Source organism: Poecilia formosa, unplaced genomic scaffold (genome assembly GCF_000485575.1).
Source record: "Poecilia formosa unplaced genomic scaffold, Poecilia_formosa-5.1.2 Scaffold256, whole genome shotgun sequence".
NCBI classification, from domain to species: Eukaryota; Metazoa; Chordata; class Actinopteri; order Cyprinodontiformes; family Poeciliidae; genus Poecilia; species Poecilia formosa.
In genome coordinates this window covers 879990-894150 of record NW_006800195.1, presented here as the reverse complement: position 1 = coordinate 894150, position 14161 = coordinate 879990, and the positions used below count along the sequence as shown (strand labels likewise).

General features: G+C 42.3%; 3 protein-coding genes across 4 annotated transcripts in view; 2 read left to right on the top strand and 1 right to left on the bottom strand.

Annotated features, from left to right (window-relative positions):
* Window positions 1–799: 799 nt before the first annotated feature.
* On the bottom strand, window positions 800–4161 carry LOC103150570 (gastrula zinc finger protein XlCGF7.1-like). The gene is made up of 3 exons (XM_007570251.2): window positions 3793–4161; window positions 2526–2620; window positions 800–2394 (listed from the first exon to the last, which is right to left on the bottom strand). Exons 2-3 carry the CDS (start codon window positions 2604–2606, stop codon window positions 1546–1548), a joined length of 930 nt encoding a protein of 309 aa, XP_007570313.1. The 5' UTR covers window positions 2607–2620; window positions 3793–4161; the 3' UTR covers window positions 800–1545.
* A 204-nt stretch (window positions 4162–4365) lies between these two features.
* tekt4 (tektin 4) lies at window positions 4366–7749 on the top strand. Of its 2 annotated transcripts, XM_007570252.2 has the most exons (7): window positions 4379–5152; window positions 5981–6051; window positions 6162–6305; window positions 6380–6466; window positions 6552–6687; window positions 6760–6914; window positions 6988–7749. In XM_007570252.2, exons 1-7 carry the CDS (start codon window positions 4640–4642, stop codon window positions 7199–7201), a joined length of 1320 nt encoding a protein of 439 aa, XP_007570314.1. In that variant the 5' UTR covers window positions 4379–4639; the 3' UTR covers window positions 7202–7749. The 2 variants fall into 2 exon arrangements, with proteins under 2 accessions (XP_016536233.1, XP_007570314.1); XM_016680747.1 differs by lacking the exon at window positions 6162–6305 and having other exon boundaries at window positions 4366–5152.
* A 1684-nt stretch (window positions 7750–9433) lies between these two features.
* The window catches only part of LOC103150569 (lysyl oxidase homolog 4-like), a 31003-nt gene continuing 26275 nt past the window's right edge, over window positions 9434–14161 (top strand). The window contains exons 1-4 of the mRNA XM_007570249.2: window positions 9434–9537; window positions 10241–10513; window positions 12201–12865; window positions 13507–13718. Coding sequence (XP_007570311.1) covers window positions 10246–10513; window positions 12201–12865; window positions 13507–13718 — 1145 coding nt within the window. The 5' untranslated portion in view covers window positions 9434–9537; window positions 10241–10245. The remainder of the gene's footprint in view (window positions 9538–10240; window positions 10514–12200; window positions 12866–13506; window positions 13719–14161) is intronic.

The window sequence follows — 14161 nt, the reverse complement described above, 5'->3', positions numbered from 1 at the left end:
ACTCCTTGTTGGAGTTTTTCCCCCTAACTTTACGTAAGTGAGGAAGCTCAGTGTTTTAAAGGTAGAAGAATAGGCTCATTCTGTGCTATCTGAATGAGCCTTGTTAGTCCTGAAATTTTCTCAGGACTAACAAGCATTCAGTAAAAGATGTACACATGTAAATAAGTCAAATTGACAACTTCTCAAGATCTGAGTCTCAGCAGTTTTCAGTTAGAATTATTTTGTTCTTTGTCACTCGCTGCCTTCTTGTGTTTTTTCTTTGTCTTGATTTGCCAGTTTGCTGTCAATCTTTAATTCCCTTAAAATATTAGCTTTCATGAGTCAACTTGCAGTTTTATTTATTAGTATGAGAAAGTCATTTCTAACACCAAAACTCAAAACTTACATCCACTAACTTTATTTCAACAAAAAACATTCACAGCCAACGTAAGCCACTATAGGTGTACATTCACTTACAAGTGCATCAAGAAAATATCTTATTGGCATGCAAAGTCTAAACGGACGACACTTGGCATATGTAAGCAAATAGTTGTTACAATTTAAACGCTAACAGTGTACACTAATTCTAACATAATCTGAACTGAAACTCTAAGGTAAAAATAAGTACTACACATTGATTCTAAGAAAAAAAATGGGACTGTACAACTGAAGAATGTAAATTCATTTTTAAAAGTAGTTAAAGAAATTGTTTAAAATTACCGAGTATTAGATGAATTTTTAAAAATACATTTAAAAAAAAGAGTATTAAATTATAACCTGGTTATCTTTAACTCAGTTTTTGAAGGTTTATGGGAACAGATTTTTTTTTTTTTTTTTTGCTCAAATGTGGTATGACACAGTCTTCTCATTAAATATTTGTCCACAAACATCACAACAATATGGTTAACTGATGTGCGATCTGACATGCTTGTTCAAAGATACTTTAGAAGTAAATTGTTTATTCCAAAGATCACAACAAAAGGGTTTCCAACCTGGTGAATTCTCATGCGACTCTTCAACTTTGCCTTTGGAGTAAGGTGTTGTCAAAGAGAACACAGGAAGGTTTCTCTCTTGTATAAACTCTCATGTGTGTTTTTAAAGTTTACATCTTGACTAAATTGTTTCCCAGACATTGCAGCAGAAAGGTTTCTCTTCTGTGTGAACACTCTTGCATTTTAAGAACAGATTTCTTATGAAATGTTTGTCCACAAAGATTACAACAGAATGGTTTGTCATCAGTGTGGATTCTTATGAGGTTGTTTGAATGAACTTTTTCTCTAAAGCTTTGTCCACAAAGATTATCTAAAGATCTTATGTCCTGTGTGTATCAAAATGTGTTTGCTTAGAGATCCACTCTGTGTAAATTGTTTCCCACACATTCCACAAGAGTGACGTTTCTCCCCGGTGTGGACCATCTTATGTTGATATAAAACAGAATTGTGACGAAACCTTTGTCCACATACATCACAACTGAAGGGTTTCTGTCCCTTATGGGCTCTAATGTGCGAGTTTAAATTTTCGCTCCGAGTAAATCTTTGTCCACAAATGTCACAAGAAAAAAATTTTTCACCTGTGTGGGCTCTCTTGTGTGACATTTAAGCCTCCTTTTTGGCAAAAGCTTTGTCCACAAAGATCACAAACGAAAGGTTTTTCTCCAGTGTGGGTTCTTCTGTGAGCTTTTAAAGCACCTTTTTGATGAAAACTTTGTGCACAAAGATCATATGAGAAAGGTCTCTCTCCAGTATGGATTGTGAGGTGACTTTTTAAAGTTGTCTTTTGGTTAAAACTTTTCCCACAAATTTCACACGAGAAAGGTTTTTCACCTGTGTGGACTCTCCTGTGTTGGTCTAGATCAGATTTATAACTCCATCTATGTCCACAAACATCACAACAGAAAGGTTCCTGCCCTGAGTGGACTCTCTTATGATGGTCTAAAGATGTCTTAACCCTGAAGCTTTTCCCACAATCATCACAAAAGTATGGTTTCTGTCCTGTGTGGATTCTCGTGTGTTTTATTAAATTTGATTTCTGGCTAAATGATTTTTCACATAGCTCACAGCTAAAGGGTTTCTCACCTGTATGGGTTCTCAAGTGAACTTGTAAAGCTGCCTTCCCACTAAATATTTGATCACAAACATCACAACAAAAAGGCTTCTGTCCTGTGTCGATTCTCAAGTGTTGGTTCAAACCTACTTTTTGGCGAAATCTTTTCCCACAATGCTCACAAAAAAAAAAAAAATTCTGGCCTCTGTGGATTGTCTTGTGTGTGTTTTTGGAGTCAGGATGCTTTACACCATCATCAGTGAATTCAGGCCCCATGTTGGAATCATCTCCATGACTTTGATTCCTGATAGATTCTTCTTCCCTACAGTCTTCCTCTCCAAATTTGTTCCTTTCTTTTTGGTGTTGATGTATCTGTGAAAATAAAAAGGAAAATCTTTATTATCATTGCAGCTCATGAGCATTTCCATGACTGCAAACATGGCAAGGTACACCTTCACACTGAGATGCTCTGTCCCTATACTGATACAGCCTTACTCCAGTACCTTCATGACATGGTTGGGCTTCGGGTCCTTCAAGTTAATGCTGAAACTGTTGTTTTCAGCAGCGCCTTTTTTGACCCGCATTATCTGACGAACATCTGTAACAACCATGGAGAGATTATGCAGATAAACAACTGTTACTCTGAAACAATTAATCATATGATTCAAGTATCTCGATTATTAAAATTCCTCGAGGAAAATTTATCTGCCTCAAAGCTTTGTTAAATTATGTTTTATTTAATGCACCGTGTTCCGGCCGGGTCGTTACTTGCGTTGCGCAGCGCTCTCGTTTCTGCCTGAGTTGTTGACAAAAGTTGAGTATTGCCAGCATCACGTCCAATTTTTAAGTTTGGCCTGGGAGGATTTTATTGATCGATGACAATGTCCGAGTTTTTGTCATTTTTCTGGGGACCAATAAGCTTCTGCTTTGTCACTATGTAAGTGTAAGAGCACTTGTAACTATGAGTTTAATTCTAGTAAGGGGGAACTGAACTAGAGGTTTCTGATAGGACTCCTTGTCAGCTCTCATTTTCTGCCGTTCACATTTGGGTGTGGGTTTTTTCAACAAAAGCCCAACTGACCTTACTAAGTCAATCAAAATTAAGGTCCTGACATATCTCAATCAAAAGTATAATGACCCCCAGCATCCAGGAGCGTTGCATCCTTCCTGAACCCAGTACATCCTAGTCCCAGATAACATTACTGCCTTTAAAAGCTGACTTTAGATCAAAATGATGGAATCAACATATAACCAGGTTAGTAATAATTATCTGATATCACAACATATTTATTTATTTGCAGTCTAAATACTGACTGCTGGTGCAACACCAAAAGAAGTCTGTTTGTTCTAAAAGGGAGAGTTATGTAAAAACATAGGATGAGAAGCAATTTCAAAACTTGGTGAACATAAACCAAACTTTCATGCAACACCCTGCAAAAGTTTTAAAGAATTTCACAGGGGCTGAGAATACAAATATCACACTGACTTTCCAACACTTTGTAGCAGAAGGACACATATAGAATCTCATTTTAAAACCATCAATATAGTCACAGAAATCAACTTCCTTCACAGAAACAATTATTGTTTTGATAATTATGCCTTTTATCTCATCGTACCTGTTTTGACCTGCAGGGGCTCCCGTACATCTGTCTTTCATATTATGCTAATATTTTTAAACAGCAAGAGCCCTGGTCTGAGGACTCCTGCTATGTACAATAGACTGTTTTTCACAACTTCTTCTAAGTCAAGTCGACATGAAAGAATACAAACCTAATCGGTGCAACACAACTTTAGAGTTGAAAACAGCCTCCCGTGTTTTGGGTCGTCCAAAATCGTCATGTAATGTAAAGGCCAGTGGTCTTTGTTATCTGCTCCAGGAATCTGTCCCACAGCCGGCGCCACCTGCTGCTGCTTCGCTTAGTCCTGCTGTCTCCACATATCTGTTGTTTAAAGTGTTTCTTTAAAACTTCCCTAAACTGTTAGAGCTAAGCTTTGGTCTAAAAACTGACTCGCTGTAGCGCTCAATTACTGGGGTTTTCCTATGAACAGCTAAACAAAAGCAGAGAAGTCTGATAAGAGACACCGCGCTTCTCGCTTTAAACTTAACTCGTGGGTCACAGCTACATAGTCACGTAATTTCCTTCCTGTTTAAACGGCAGCGCCCCCTACTGGAAGAAATGAGACGTCATGGTTTGAATGGGATGTAACTTTTAGCTTTCCCAAGAGTTATTGGCTATCTCACTTATCTTATTGGCACCAATTATCCAAGTCTGTCACTTACTAATAACGTCGCGGAAAAATACAGAGGTCAGTATTTACTGTGTATAAGTTTTGATAACAAAAGATAACAGGAACATTAATAAGACGTCATTTTAAATAAAAACTGTGTGAAATTGTGGATTTTTCCAAAGGTGTAAATTCAAATTGTTTCATCCTTTTGTTGTAATGCCTCTGGAAGTTGCCATCCGCTCTTCTCTTCTTATCTGTCACTCGATCTCCTCCTGCAAACGTGTAACTAAGCAACAGCAAACAAACTCTCTGGTTTCTCAAGGGCTGCTCCCACTCCTGCACCGATTGTCCTGTTGGTTCATTTTTCTTTTAACTGTACTGTTAGAAAATGAGTTCAGAAATCATTGTGTCTCGGCCGCATTATGACAGCAGGGTCCACCAGAAAAGTCCGCCTTTGGAGCAGGAAGTGCCGCAGCCGTCCTCGGGCTCAGCCACTGCTGGATATCGCTCTGCTAAATACACCCCTGCTGAATGGTTCTCCAATTACCAAGCCATCCTTGCACAGGCCGGTACCAACCACAGAGACGCCCAGAACATCCAGCTGGAGTCCAGAACCTTGAGCCAGGACACGGAGGCTGCAGCTCTGAAAACCCAGGCCACAGGAACGCGTCTTCTTGGAGAGAGACTCCAAGAGATCCACTCCTGGAAGTCTGAGCTGCAGCGGCACATCGAGCTGCTGCAGGCCGACACGGAGTCGCTGCTGATGGTGAAGAAGCGGCTGGAGAGGGCGCTGGATGCCACTGAGACTCCGTTTGCCATCGCCACCGATAATTTGACCTGCAGAGCAAGAAGACTGGGAGCAGAGCTGGTCAGAGACACGGTGGAGGAGGAGCTGCTGAAGGTCAGCAATGCATTCTTACATTACTGTTTGGGTTTCTCTTTAACAGTTTGCCTAGTTAACAGTAATGAGAACATGGTTTATGATACTTTCTTAAATAATGAATAGATGAAATCTACATCAAGCAATATCAGTCATTTGGGCTCCATGGAAATAAGAGAAACTATCTGAAAAGTAATTAATCAAGCATATAACTGCAATGAAAAATAAATAAACATTCAGATGACATGTTTAATAAATATTTGCCAATATATGTTGTCTTAAGATTGCTTAATGAGTCATGTTTCACAGTCCACTTTTCCCCAAGTTTACTATTGACCCTTTGCAATATTCACGGTGAGGTGCCATGGATGCTGGAAGTGAGGGATAGGAGACAGAGGTTGTTTTCCCAAATTGTTTTACCAATATAGCATGGATTCTACTTGTTCAAGTCAAGCTAATTTGTCTGTGGAAGTAGCTCAGACTTGGAGCTCGTAGACAGCCGACTGGCCGTCTGGCATACAGGCACCTCCCACTGGGTCAATGTGGATTTTGAGCCAGGTGAGGTGACAGATCGGCCCAATAGTCATTAATGATTCTGGGCTAAACTGATAACAGCAGCTGACAATCAATCAATCAATCAATCAATCAATTAGAGAGAGGAGAACAGAGAACAACATGGACAGTGGCAAAAATGAAAAGGTGGCGCAGAAAGAAATACATCTATAAAGTGGCAAGTTCTTCAGGCAGACTGTGTAAAGGGTTAATAGGTAAGCTGAAAATCTCCACATAATGAATCTCACAGTAAGACAAGCACAGCAGGGTGAACATGTGGCTCTGTGTGTTTTATAGGAGGTGGACTTGATCAGGAGCATTCAGGCTCTTCTGAAGAAAACCGCAGCTCAGGTTGTCGCTCAGATCAAGTAAGTGTAAAACTGGTAACTGGCTCCTTTATGAGCACGGATCCAGTTGGTTTGAAGCCTCTCACTTTAGAAAACAGCATTCCTACGAGTTGATGGTTTCTGTGGGTCAGGAGGAACCGAAGCGCCCAGCAAACATTAGAGATGGACTGGTCTGATAAGTGTCAGGCCTACAGCTTTGACGACGCCTGTGGGAGAAACAATAACATGAGTCCAGACACACAGCAGCATCCCAGTTCTGCCACCATGCAGGAGCAGTGAGTCTTATTCTTTAGAAACACCAGAGCTGTGTTCAACTTTTACACACAAGGTTCCCTCTTGTTTACCGCAGCGTTTCTACCCCCTCATCATGGACAAAGTTTACTCAAGACAACCTGTCCATGGCCCTGCAGGAGGATCATGCCACCAAGAGTCTCAGGTCAGAATCACAATGGTTCGCCTTGCTGCCAGAGGGATTTTCTTCGACTGCTGAGAGCTCAGTGGCTGATGTTTTTGTTTGTCAGAATGCTTGTGGAGCAAATGCTGCAGGACACCACTGAGGATCTGAGAGTCCAATGCGCCAGTGTGGACCGAGCCTTCAGCCTGCGCTGTGAGGACCTTATTGAGGCCAAGACCCAGCTCGAGATGAAGCTGGCTCAGGTGGATGAGCAGACAGACAGAAGAAACAGACTGACAGGTGAAATGTGATTGACTGTTTTCTTGTTCCCGTAGACTCTGGAGCAAATTGGTTCCCAGGAGAAGAATATTGAGGTCCTACAGCGGGCCGTCCACAACAAGGAGGCTCCACTGAGGGTGGCTCAGTCCAGACTCTACCTTCGCTCTCTCAGACCAAACATGGAGCTCTGCAGGGACCAACCCCAGCTCAGGTAGATGCACACAAACGGAAGCGTCAGCATCATGTCACATGTCCATGTCCTCATGTATGAACTGTGTCTGCAGTTTGGAGGGAGAAGTGAGGCAGATTGATGCCTCCTTGGAGTCTCTGAAGCAGAAGCTGAGTGAAGCCAGGAGCTCCCTGTCCCGTCTGGAGGAGTCAAGGATGGCTCTAGAGAAGGACATAAGCTGTAAAACCAATTCACTGTTTATTGAGAGGGAAAAGTGCATGATTCACCGTAAACGATACCCAACCGTCTCAGTGCTCTCAGGATACTGAACTTGACTACATAATTTGGGATTGTTCTGCTTGACAGTTTGAACAGTATCATGTGAAAAGTTAAAATCTTGGAACATTGTTTTATAACCCAAGTCTTATATCTCCACAACTTTATTCCTGACCTGTTTGTTGTTTTCCTAGAGGCTCCCACATATACTGTGTCGCCGTGACTCCATGAACAACGTCTGTAGAGAGTTGAAATTTCATAATCGAGGGTATCGATTTACGAAATTTATCTCAACAAATTCCTTCATTTCTCACAATTTCGGACATGGCATCAACAAACACGGAGGATGTGTGACACAGAGTATGGGTACTAAGTTTTAAAAATGTACCTTTGTCCGCTTTGAGTATGCAGGGGCTTCAACAGAGTGAAGTGTGCCTGAGTATCTGAGAGCCTTTAGTCTTCTTAATGCTGTTTGCTCATTATTGCTATATAACAAATGGCTAAAGTCTTCAAATAATTTTTTTTTTCTTCCACTTCACTACTTTGAACTGTTCTATGAAATATAAAATCACATTCCAATAAAAGTTTGTTTGTTTGTAACTTGACACATTGTGAAAAGGTTGATTTGGAGTGAGTACCTTTGGAAGGTGCTTTACTGAACCAGTCACTTTTTCATAGGTTAGAAAGATAGCTGTAAGACAGTAGTTTGAAAGCTTCCAGTTAGAAAGCTACGTCTGTTAGTTACCTGAAAACTTTTCCTAAGCTGTAATTGACAAGAAAGCATGTAAACATGATCTGTGCAGCAGCAGAACTTGGAGCTTGGAAATATCCTCCAGGATTTAGTTTTTTACTACGGCATCTTCAGCCAAAATCTCTCAGGCTGCTGCTTCCTGCTGCTGTCTCCTCATCTCTCTGAGTAGCTTCTCACCTTCAAAGGAAAATTTTTTACATAAAATGTCAAAAGAGCTTGTAGTTTGCAACCTGCTGACGAATATAATCTTCCTTACAGTACTGGTGTTAATCTAAGTGGATCCATCCATAGCATCCAAATGCTATATAAATGCACAGCATTTCAGATTCTAGAGAATATTGGGAATTTGAAACCTATCTCGATTCAAAATAGAAAAACATACAAAAATATAGATATATAAAAAAACTGACAACTCAGTCAATCTTTAAGGAAGTTTAAACTTTTGTGTTGTGCAGTTTGACAAACTTCAAAAAAAAAAAGAGTAAATCCCACGTTTAAATCCAGCTGTGCTTGAAGAAGTCCTCTGAAGACTGCGCCATAAATATTTCTCTCCACTAGAGGGAGCTATCTAGCTTCAATATGCTTTCTGCTTTTCCTGGACGTCTTCAACTTGTCTTTGTCTTTAGAAGAAGCATTAAAGTATACAACAAAACACAACTATAAGATGTGGAAAAAGACGGGAGTTTACATCTGATCACAGTGACGTGTGTGTTTTACAGTGAGCTGACTTTAATCACTACATTCAATACAACTAATTTGCTCATTTGCAGTTTGGGCTACAAAATGTATTTGCTAGGTTTAATGTGCTAGGTTTCACCTGTAGATTAAGGTCTACAGGTGAAACCTAGCACATTAAAAACACATTAACTGATGGAGGATCTTCTTTTTCCAAGAACTCTCTGAGAAATAATTTGTCTCTATTCTTAGAAAGGTTCTGCAGTAACTCAGGAGGTGCCACGACTGAGGATGTTATGAAACTCAGCCTCAGCCACACAGGCACAGTGTAGTTATCAGTGCAGGTTGCTACTGAGCACATCTTATGCCACCCCTAAACATTAGTAAGATGCATTGCCATGGATATACATGCAATAGTTTGTAAGTGATTAAAAGGTTAAGAAACTCAAGGGTGAAATTTCACATTTTATTGAGACTCAGGGGCTTTGTAAAAGTCTGCACAAGTAAATAAAGGGACAAAAGCCAAATTTGCAATCTTTTATAATTTAGGCTCATATGTTGCACACGTGGCCGGCCCATTAGTGGTTGGTGTAAAACTTTATGCAGATAAGGTTTCACAGGGGTGCTCTAGTTATTCTACTCATAATAACAAGAAAAAGCAAGCCAGTCTATTTTGCTTGCAGCTTTTTAACACATAGATTTCACGGTTGAGTTTCCTTCTTGCTGATTTTCTTTTAAAGAGCAGTCTGCAAGGGAAAGCAGAAACGTGCAACTGAGATGAGAGGGACAGAAGTGCTCAAGTGAATAAAAATGGGAGGGATTGATGAAGTTGCAAAATGTGAGGGAGTGACAGAAAAAGAAAGAGGGAGGGAAAAGAGAAGAACAGAAAGACAAGCAGGACCAAAGTCCCAGTTTCCTCTCCCTTCTTTCTCCCAGTGACTCCAAGGTGAGATCAGCAGATTGGTGAGTTCCACCTCAGCACTTTGCTGTCTGCTTTCTTTTCTTCAACTTTTCTCAAAACGGTAGGAAGAATCATGCAGAGCAATACATAAGTAATATTTAAAATTATGCTTTTAATCAGCTTAATTTATCACTTCTGATTGACCAGAGCATTTCTTTACATCTCGAATGTTTTATCACTTCTCACTGACCAAAGCATTTCTTTACAGTTCGAATGTTTTTTGTTTTTTTTTGTTGTTTTTTTTATGTGTGAGAACATTTTTTTTATGACAGTGTTTATTTGCTTTTGTCTCTGTTGGCTAAATGCGAGCAGCTAAACTTGAGGGTTTGTGGGAAGCCAGAGTTTCCGCTGGCTGGATGAAGAGACTACTTTTAGCTTCGGTTATTACACCCTGCGCCCTGACTGGTCCAGACCTCTAAGGCATCTTATTGTCCTTTATTTGACCGATTATTTAAAGAAAAAAAAAACACAAACCATAAATCTCTCAACTTATTGTAGAGTGAACCATTAAGGCTTTAAGGGGAAAAGTTTCTAATTATATGTTTGCCAGGGTGTGGAATGTCAGCTTTATGTCTGTGCGTGATTTTCAGGATTTTTGTGTTGAAATTTATTTGGGGTCTCAACCTTTTTTTTTTTCTTTTTTTTTCCCTGTCACATTTTCATCATCCCTCCTTCTCTCCCCCATCTGCGTCTCTGTCCCCGCAGCAAGCATGCTGTCCCTCAGCTCCCTGTCCATCCTCCTCGTCCTGCTTTTCCTCCACCCCTCACAGCTGTCTGCGCAGGAAGTGCAGATACGTCTCGCGGGCGTGGGTCGACGGAACGCAAACGAGGGACGTGTGGAGGTGCTCTACAACGGATCCTGGGGCACGGTGTGCGACGACGAGGTGGATATTAAACTTGCCAACGTGCTGTGCCGGCAGCTGGGCTTCCAGCGCAGCTTCACCTGGGCTCACAGTGCCAAGTTCGGCCAAGGACAAGGTAAGGGCAAACAGAATCAAGTAAGCTCCTCACCCAGCACTGCCTTTAAAAAGCGTCCACATGCAAACTTCCCAGATTTGTCACGTGATAACCACAGGTTTTAATGAGTTTTATTACTTTATGCATGACAAGGTTGGGCAGATTTGTCAGGTAGAAGAGAAATGATGCATAGTTTTAAACATTTCTGTGCAGCTTTTGCTCATCTAGACGTCCGCTCTTCTGTGAGCACAAAAGTCTTGCCGTGACTGCTTGCCAACTTGCCAGTTGGATTTGGAGCTGGACTTTAACTTGGCTGTTCTAAAACATTAATGAGCTTTGATCTAAACCACTCCTTTGTATCCACTGTGGCTGCATGTTTATAGTCGCTGCTGGATCGTGAGCCACTGGTCTATTCCAGGGGCTTTTGCAGCAATCCTCTTCCACCATATTTCTGCCTTTCACTTTTCCATTGTAAATTTCCACCAGTCTCCTTTTACCTGCTGAAGATTGCTATAGCCCCCAACATTATGATGTTACCCCTGCCGTGTTTTACAGGGGGGTGTTGGGTTCAGGGTGAAGAGCTGTTATAATTTCTCCCACACACAGCTTCTTGCTGCTTTGGCCAAGACATTCAATTTTGGTTTCAGGCAACCACAGCCCTTCCTTCTGCATATTTGCCATGTCCTCCTCACGGTTCGTGGTGAACTCTTACCAGGATTTCTTTTGCCAATGGCTTTATTCTTATTCCCATTCGCTTATTAAGATCTGATTGGTGGAATGGAGTGGATCTTTTTGGCTGCTTCTCTGATTAATGCTCTCCTTATCTAGGGTGGCCATGTCTTGGTAGGTTTGCACTTTGTCCAATAGAATGTCTGCTTTCAGGTTATTTGTTGAACAGAACTCCCTGAGATTTTCAAAGCTGAAGGAATTGTTTCATAGCCTAACCCTGCTCTAAAACTGTCATGATAACACCGGTGTCCTCATGGACCCAATGAGACATTTTGGCGGTGATGGTTAAGAGGATAAGCTTCTGCCCAACTTCCCAACAGAAAATCTTCTGTGTTCCTTGGTCTTCACTATGCCGATTGTTCTCGTTCTAACCTTTAAGGGCTTCAAAGAACAAGACATTTGAATTAGGATTGAGATTAACCTCTTATCCCCTTAGCTGTCAGCGGTCAACACTTACATTCAAGTCAATGGGTCCATGAGTACACTTTTGTCTCTTCTTCATGTCATGTTTTGAAGGTGACCGTTAAATAACACAGAGTATATTATAGTCGATATGAACCCCTTAACTGTTCAGGCTCCAACACACTTTGCCCAAAGCCAAACAGTCGATGCGCAGTCATGTGGTTTGGGACCACTCACATTAGCACACACCTTTCATGACACCACTTCCACTTCAGTATTTGTCCTGTTACTACTCGACGGGGTTCTCACTCCCTCCCCGCATCTTCTCTTTTGCTTTTACAAAACGGCCATGGAGCTAGCGCCACACTTTTCTGCAGACAGCCTCCTCCGTGAACAACAGCGACAGTTAAGGGGTTAAAAACGTTCTGAAAAACATGAGTTGTCTTTCATGCATATTACACCTATATAAATCACATACCGTCCTAATAAAACAGTGTTATAAACTGTGAAGAGGTATGAATGTTTTAACATTGCACTGTATTTGTTTTTTTTTAATGAATGATGTTTTATCTCATAGGTCGTATCTGGTTAGACACTGTGCGCTGTCAGGGCTCAGAGACCTCTGTTGCTCAGTGTCAGTTCAGAGGTTGGGGAATCAATGACTGCGAGCACTCTGAAGACTTGGGTGTCATTTGCAGCCCAGAAAGAAGACCTGGATTCCCCCCTGCCATTTTAGAAGAGACAGCCTCATCTTCAGGTCAAGGGCCAAGCCAGCAGAGGCAAAGAAACTCGCCACCACCGCCGGTGCAACCTGCAACCCCGGCAAACTCTTACTCAGCAAGAGGCCACGAGATTGCCCTTCATCGCAGCACGTCCTCTGCCCGTCGCAACAGCGTCTCGCCCCGGGAAAATGGCCACGAGATTCAGATCTCAAGGCGAAATCGAGGCGGCTCGAGAGCAAGCCAGCAGGTCAGCCCACCGCTGCCGCGAGGCCACCAGCTGCCCTCGCGCCTCGCAAACAGCGACGCCTACAGGCAGAGGCAGGAGGCGGCGAGGGCAAATTCACAGGCCGTGAGGCGCGAGCCTGGAGTGCAGGCGAACAGGCAGCCACAACCTCAACCTCCCGCCCAGATCCACTCTGACCGGAGGACCGACAGGGATCAGCAGCTGAGCGGAAACCATGTGGAACCAGACCCAGTTTATCCAGACGTGGATTTGGAGACCGATGTTCAATACACACAGGTGAAGACACACACTCGCAGCCATGTAACACACCCAGTCTGGTTTGGTACCAATTTCAACTGAAATGTCATTTGCGGTGCTGCAGCCCAGCAAGCATATATATAATTAGAGACATACCTAAAACCTCAAGCTTCTCCAGATACACTTCTCGGGCACCGAGACATTCTGAAGTTTAGCCTAACCACCGGTGGCTCGTCTTCTGAGGGAAACATCTTGGATTAGAGGAAATTGAGCCGTTTGTCATTCACGCTCGCATATTTTCCCGTCTTCCACTTGCGGGTATGACATTTTCTCACCAGTTTGTAAGCACCCTGACACGTTTCACAAACTATGCGTTCACTGTTAGTTTCCTTCCTGCTGCCCAGAGCACGGCATGTGGCTGATTAGAGAAGGTGATGACTAAGGCGCGTTATCGTTTTTGTTGTTGTTGTTTTTGTGGCGATTGCGTGCCGTCCGCTGCTGTTTGTTCAAACAAAGCAACAACGGCTCGCGTGAGAGGGAGTTTTTATTGCCTCACCCTGGTGCCTCATTGAAAAAGTTGAGGTCAGAGTCCTAAAAGATATATATATATAGAGAGAGAGAGACAAAGTTATATAGTACGATAAAAAATATCTACTTATTTGCTTAAAAACCCCCCACAGGGATCTGAAAGGATTTACCTGGAGGAGGCTCGTCTTCGGCCCGTGCTGTCCGGCAACCATGGTGGTCTGGTGACAGAAGGAGTCCTGGAAGTGAAGCATGCTGGGAAGTGGCGTCATGTGTGCAACAAGGGATGGGACCTGAGCAGCAGCCGTGTCGTATGCGGCATGCTGGGGTTTCCGGCAGCTGAGTCGTTTGACCAAAATCCTTATAGGTAAGTATGTGAGAGTGGGCGGCACAGACGAGGTCGTGGAAAGGAGGCATCGGTAGAAACTTTTATTTCCTAAAGGTCTATTTTATGAAGAAGGGATGTGAGGTTACAGTCCGAGTCCGGTTTGCTGGTTCAGTGTAGTAGAGGTCTACCGAAGCAGCTGTCATTTGTCCAACCGCACTTGGCATGTTATGTCCACGGTGACATTACTAAGGTCCATCTGTCCGCCAGGTCTGCCTCCCTCGTCAACCTCATCTCAGACCTTTAAAATAGCTCTTCAAAGCATATAATTAATGTCAGAGTCAGACGGTAAAATTATCATCCGTCTCGTGATGTGTCTTTGCATACGCAGTGCTGCAAAAAACCTCTTGGTTTTTACATGTTTCAGATCATCAAACAAGCTTTCTTATAAGACACATGTAATGCATTTCATTTATTAAATAAAT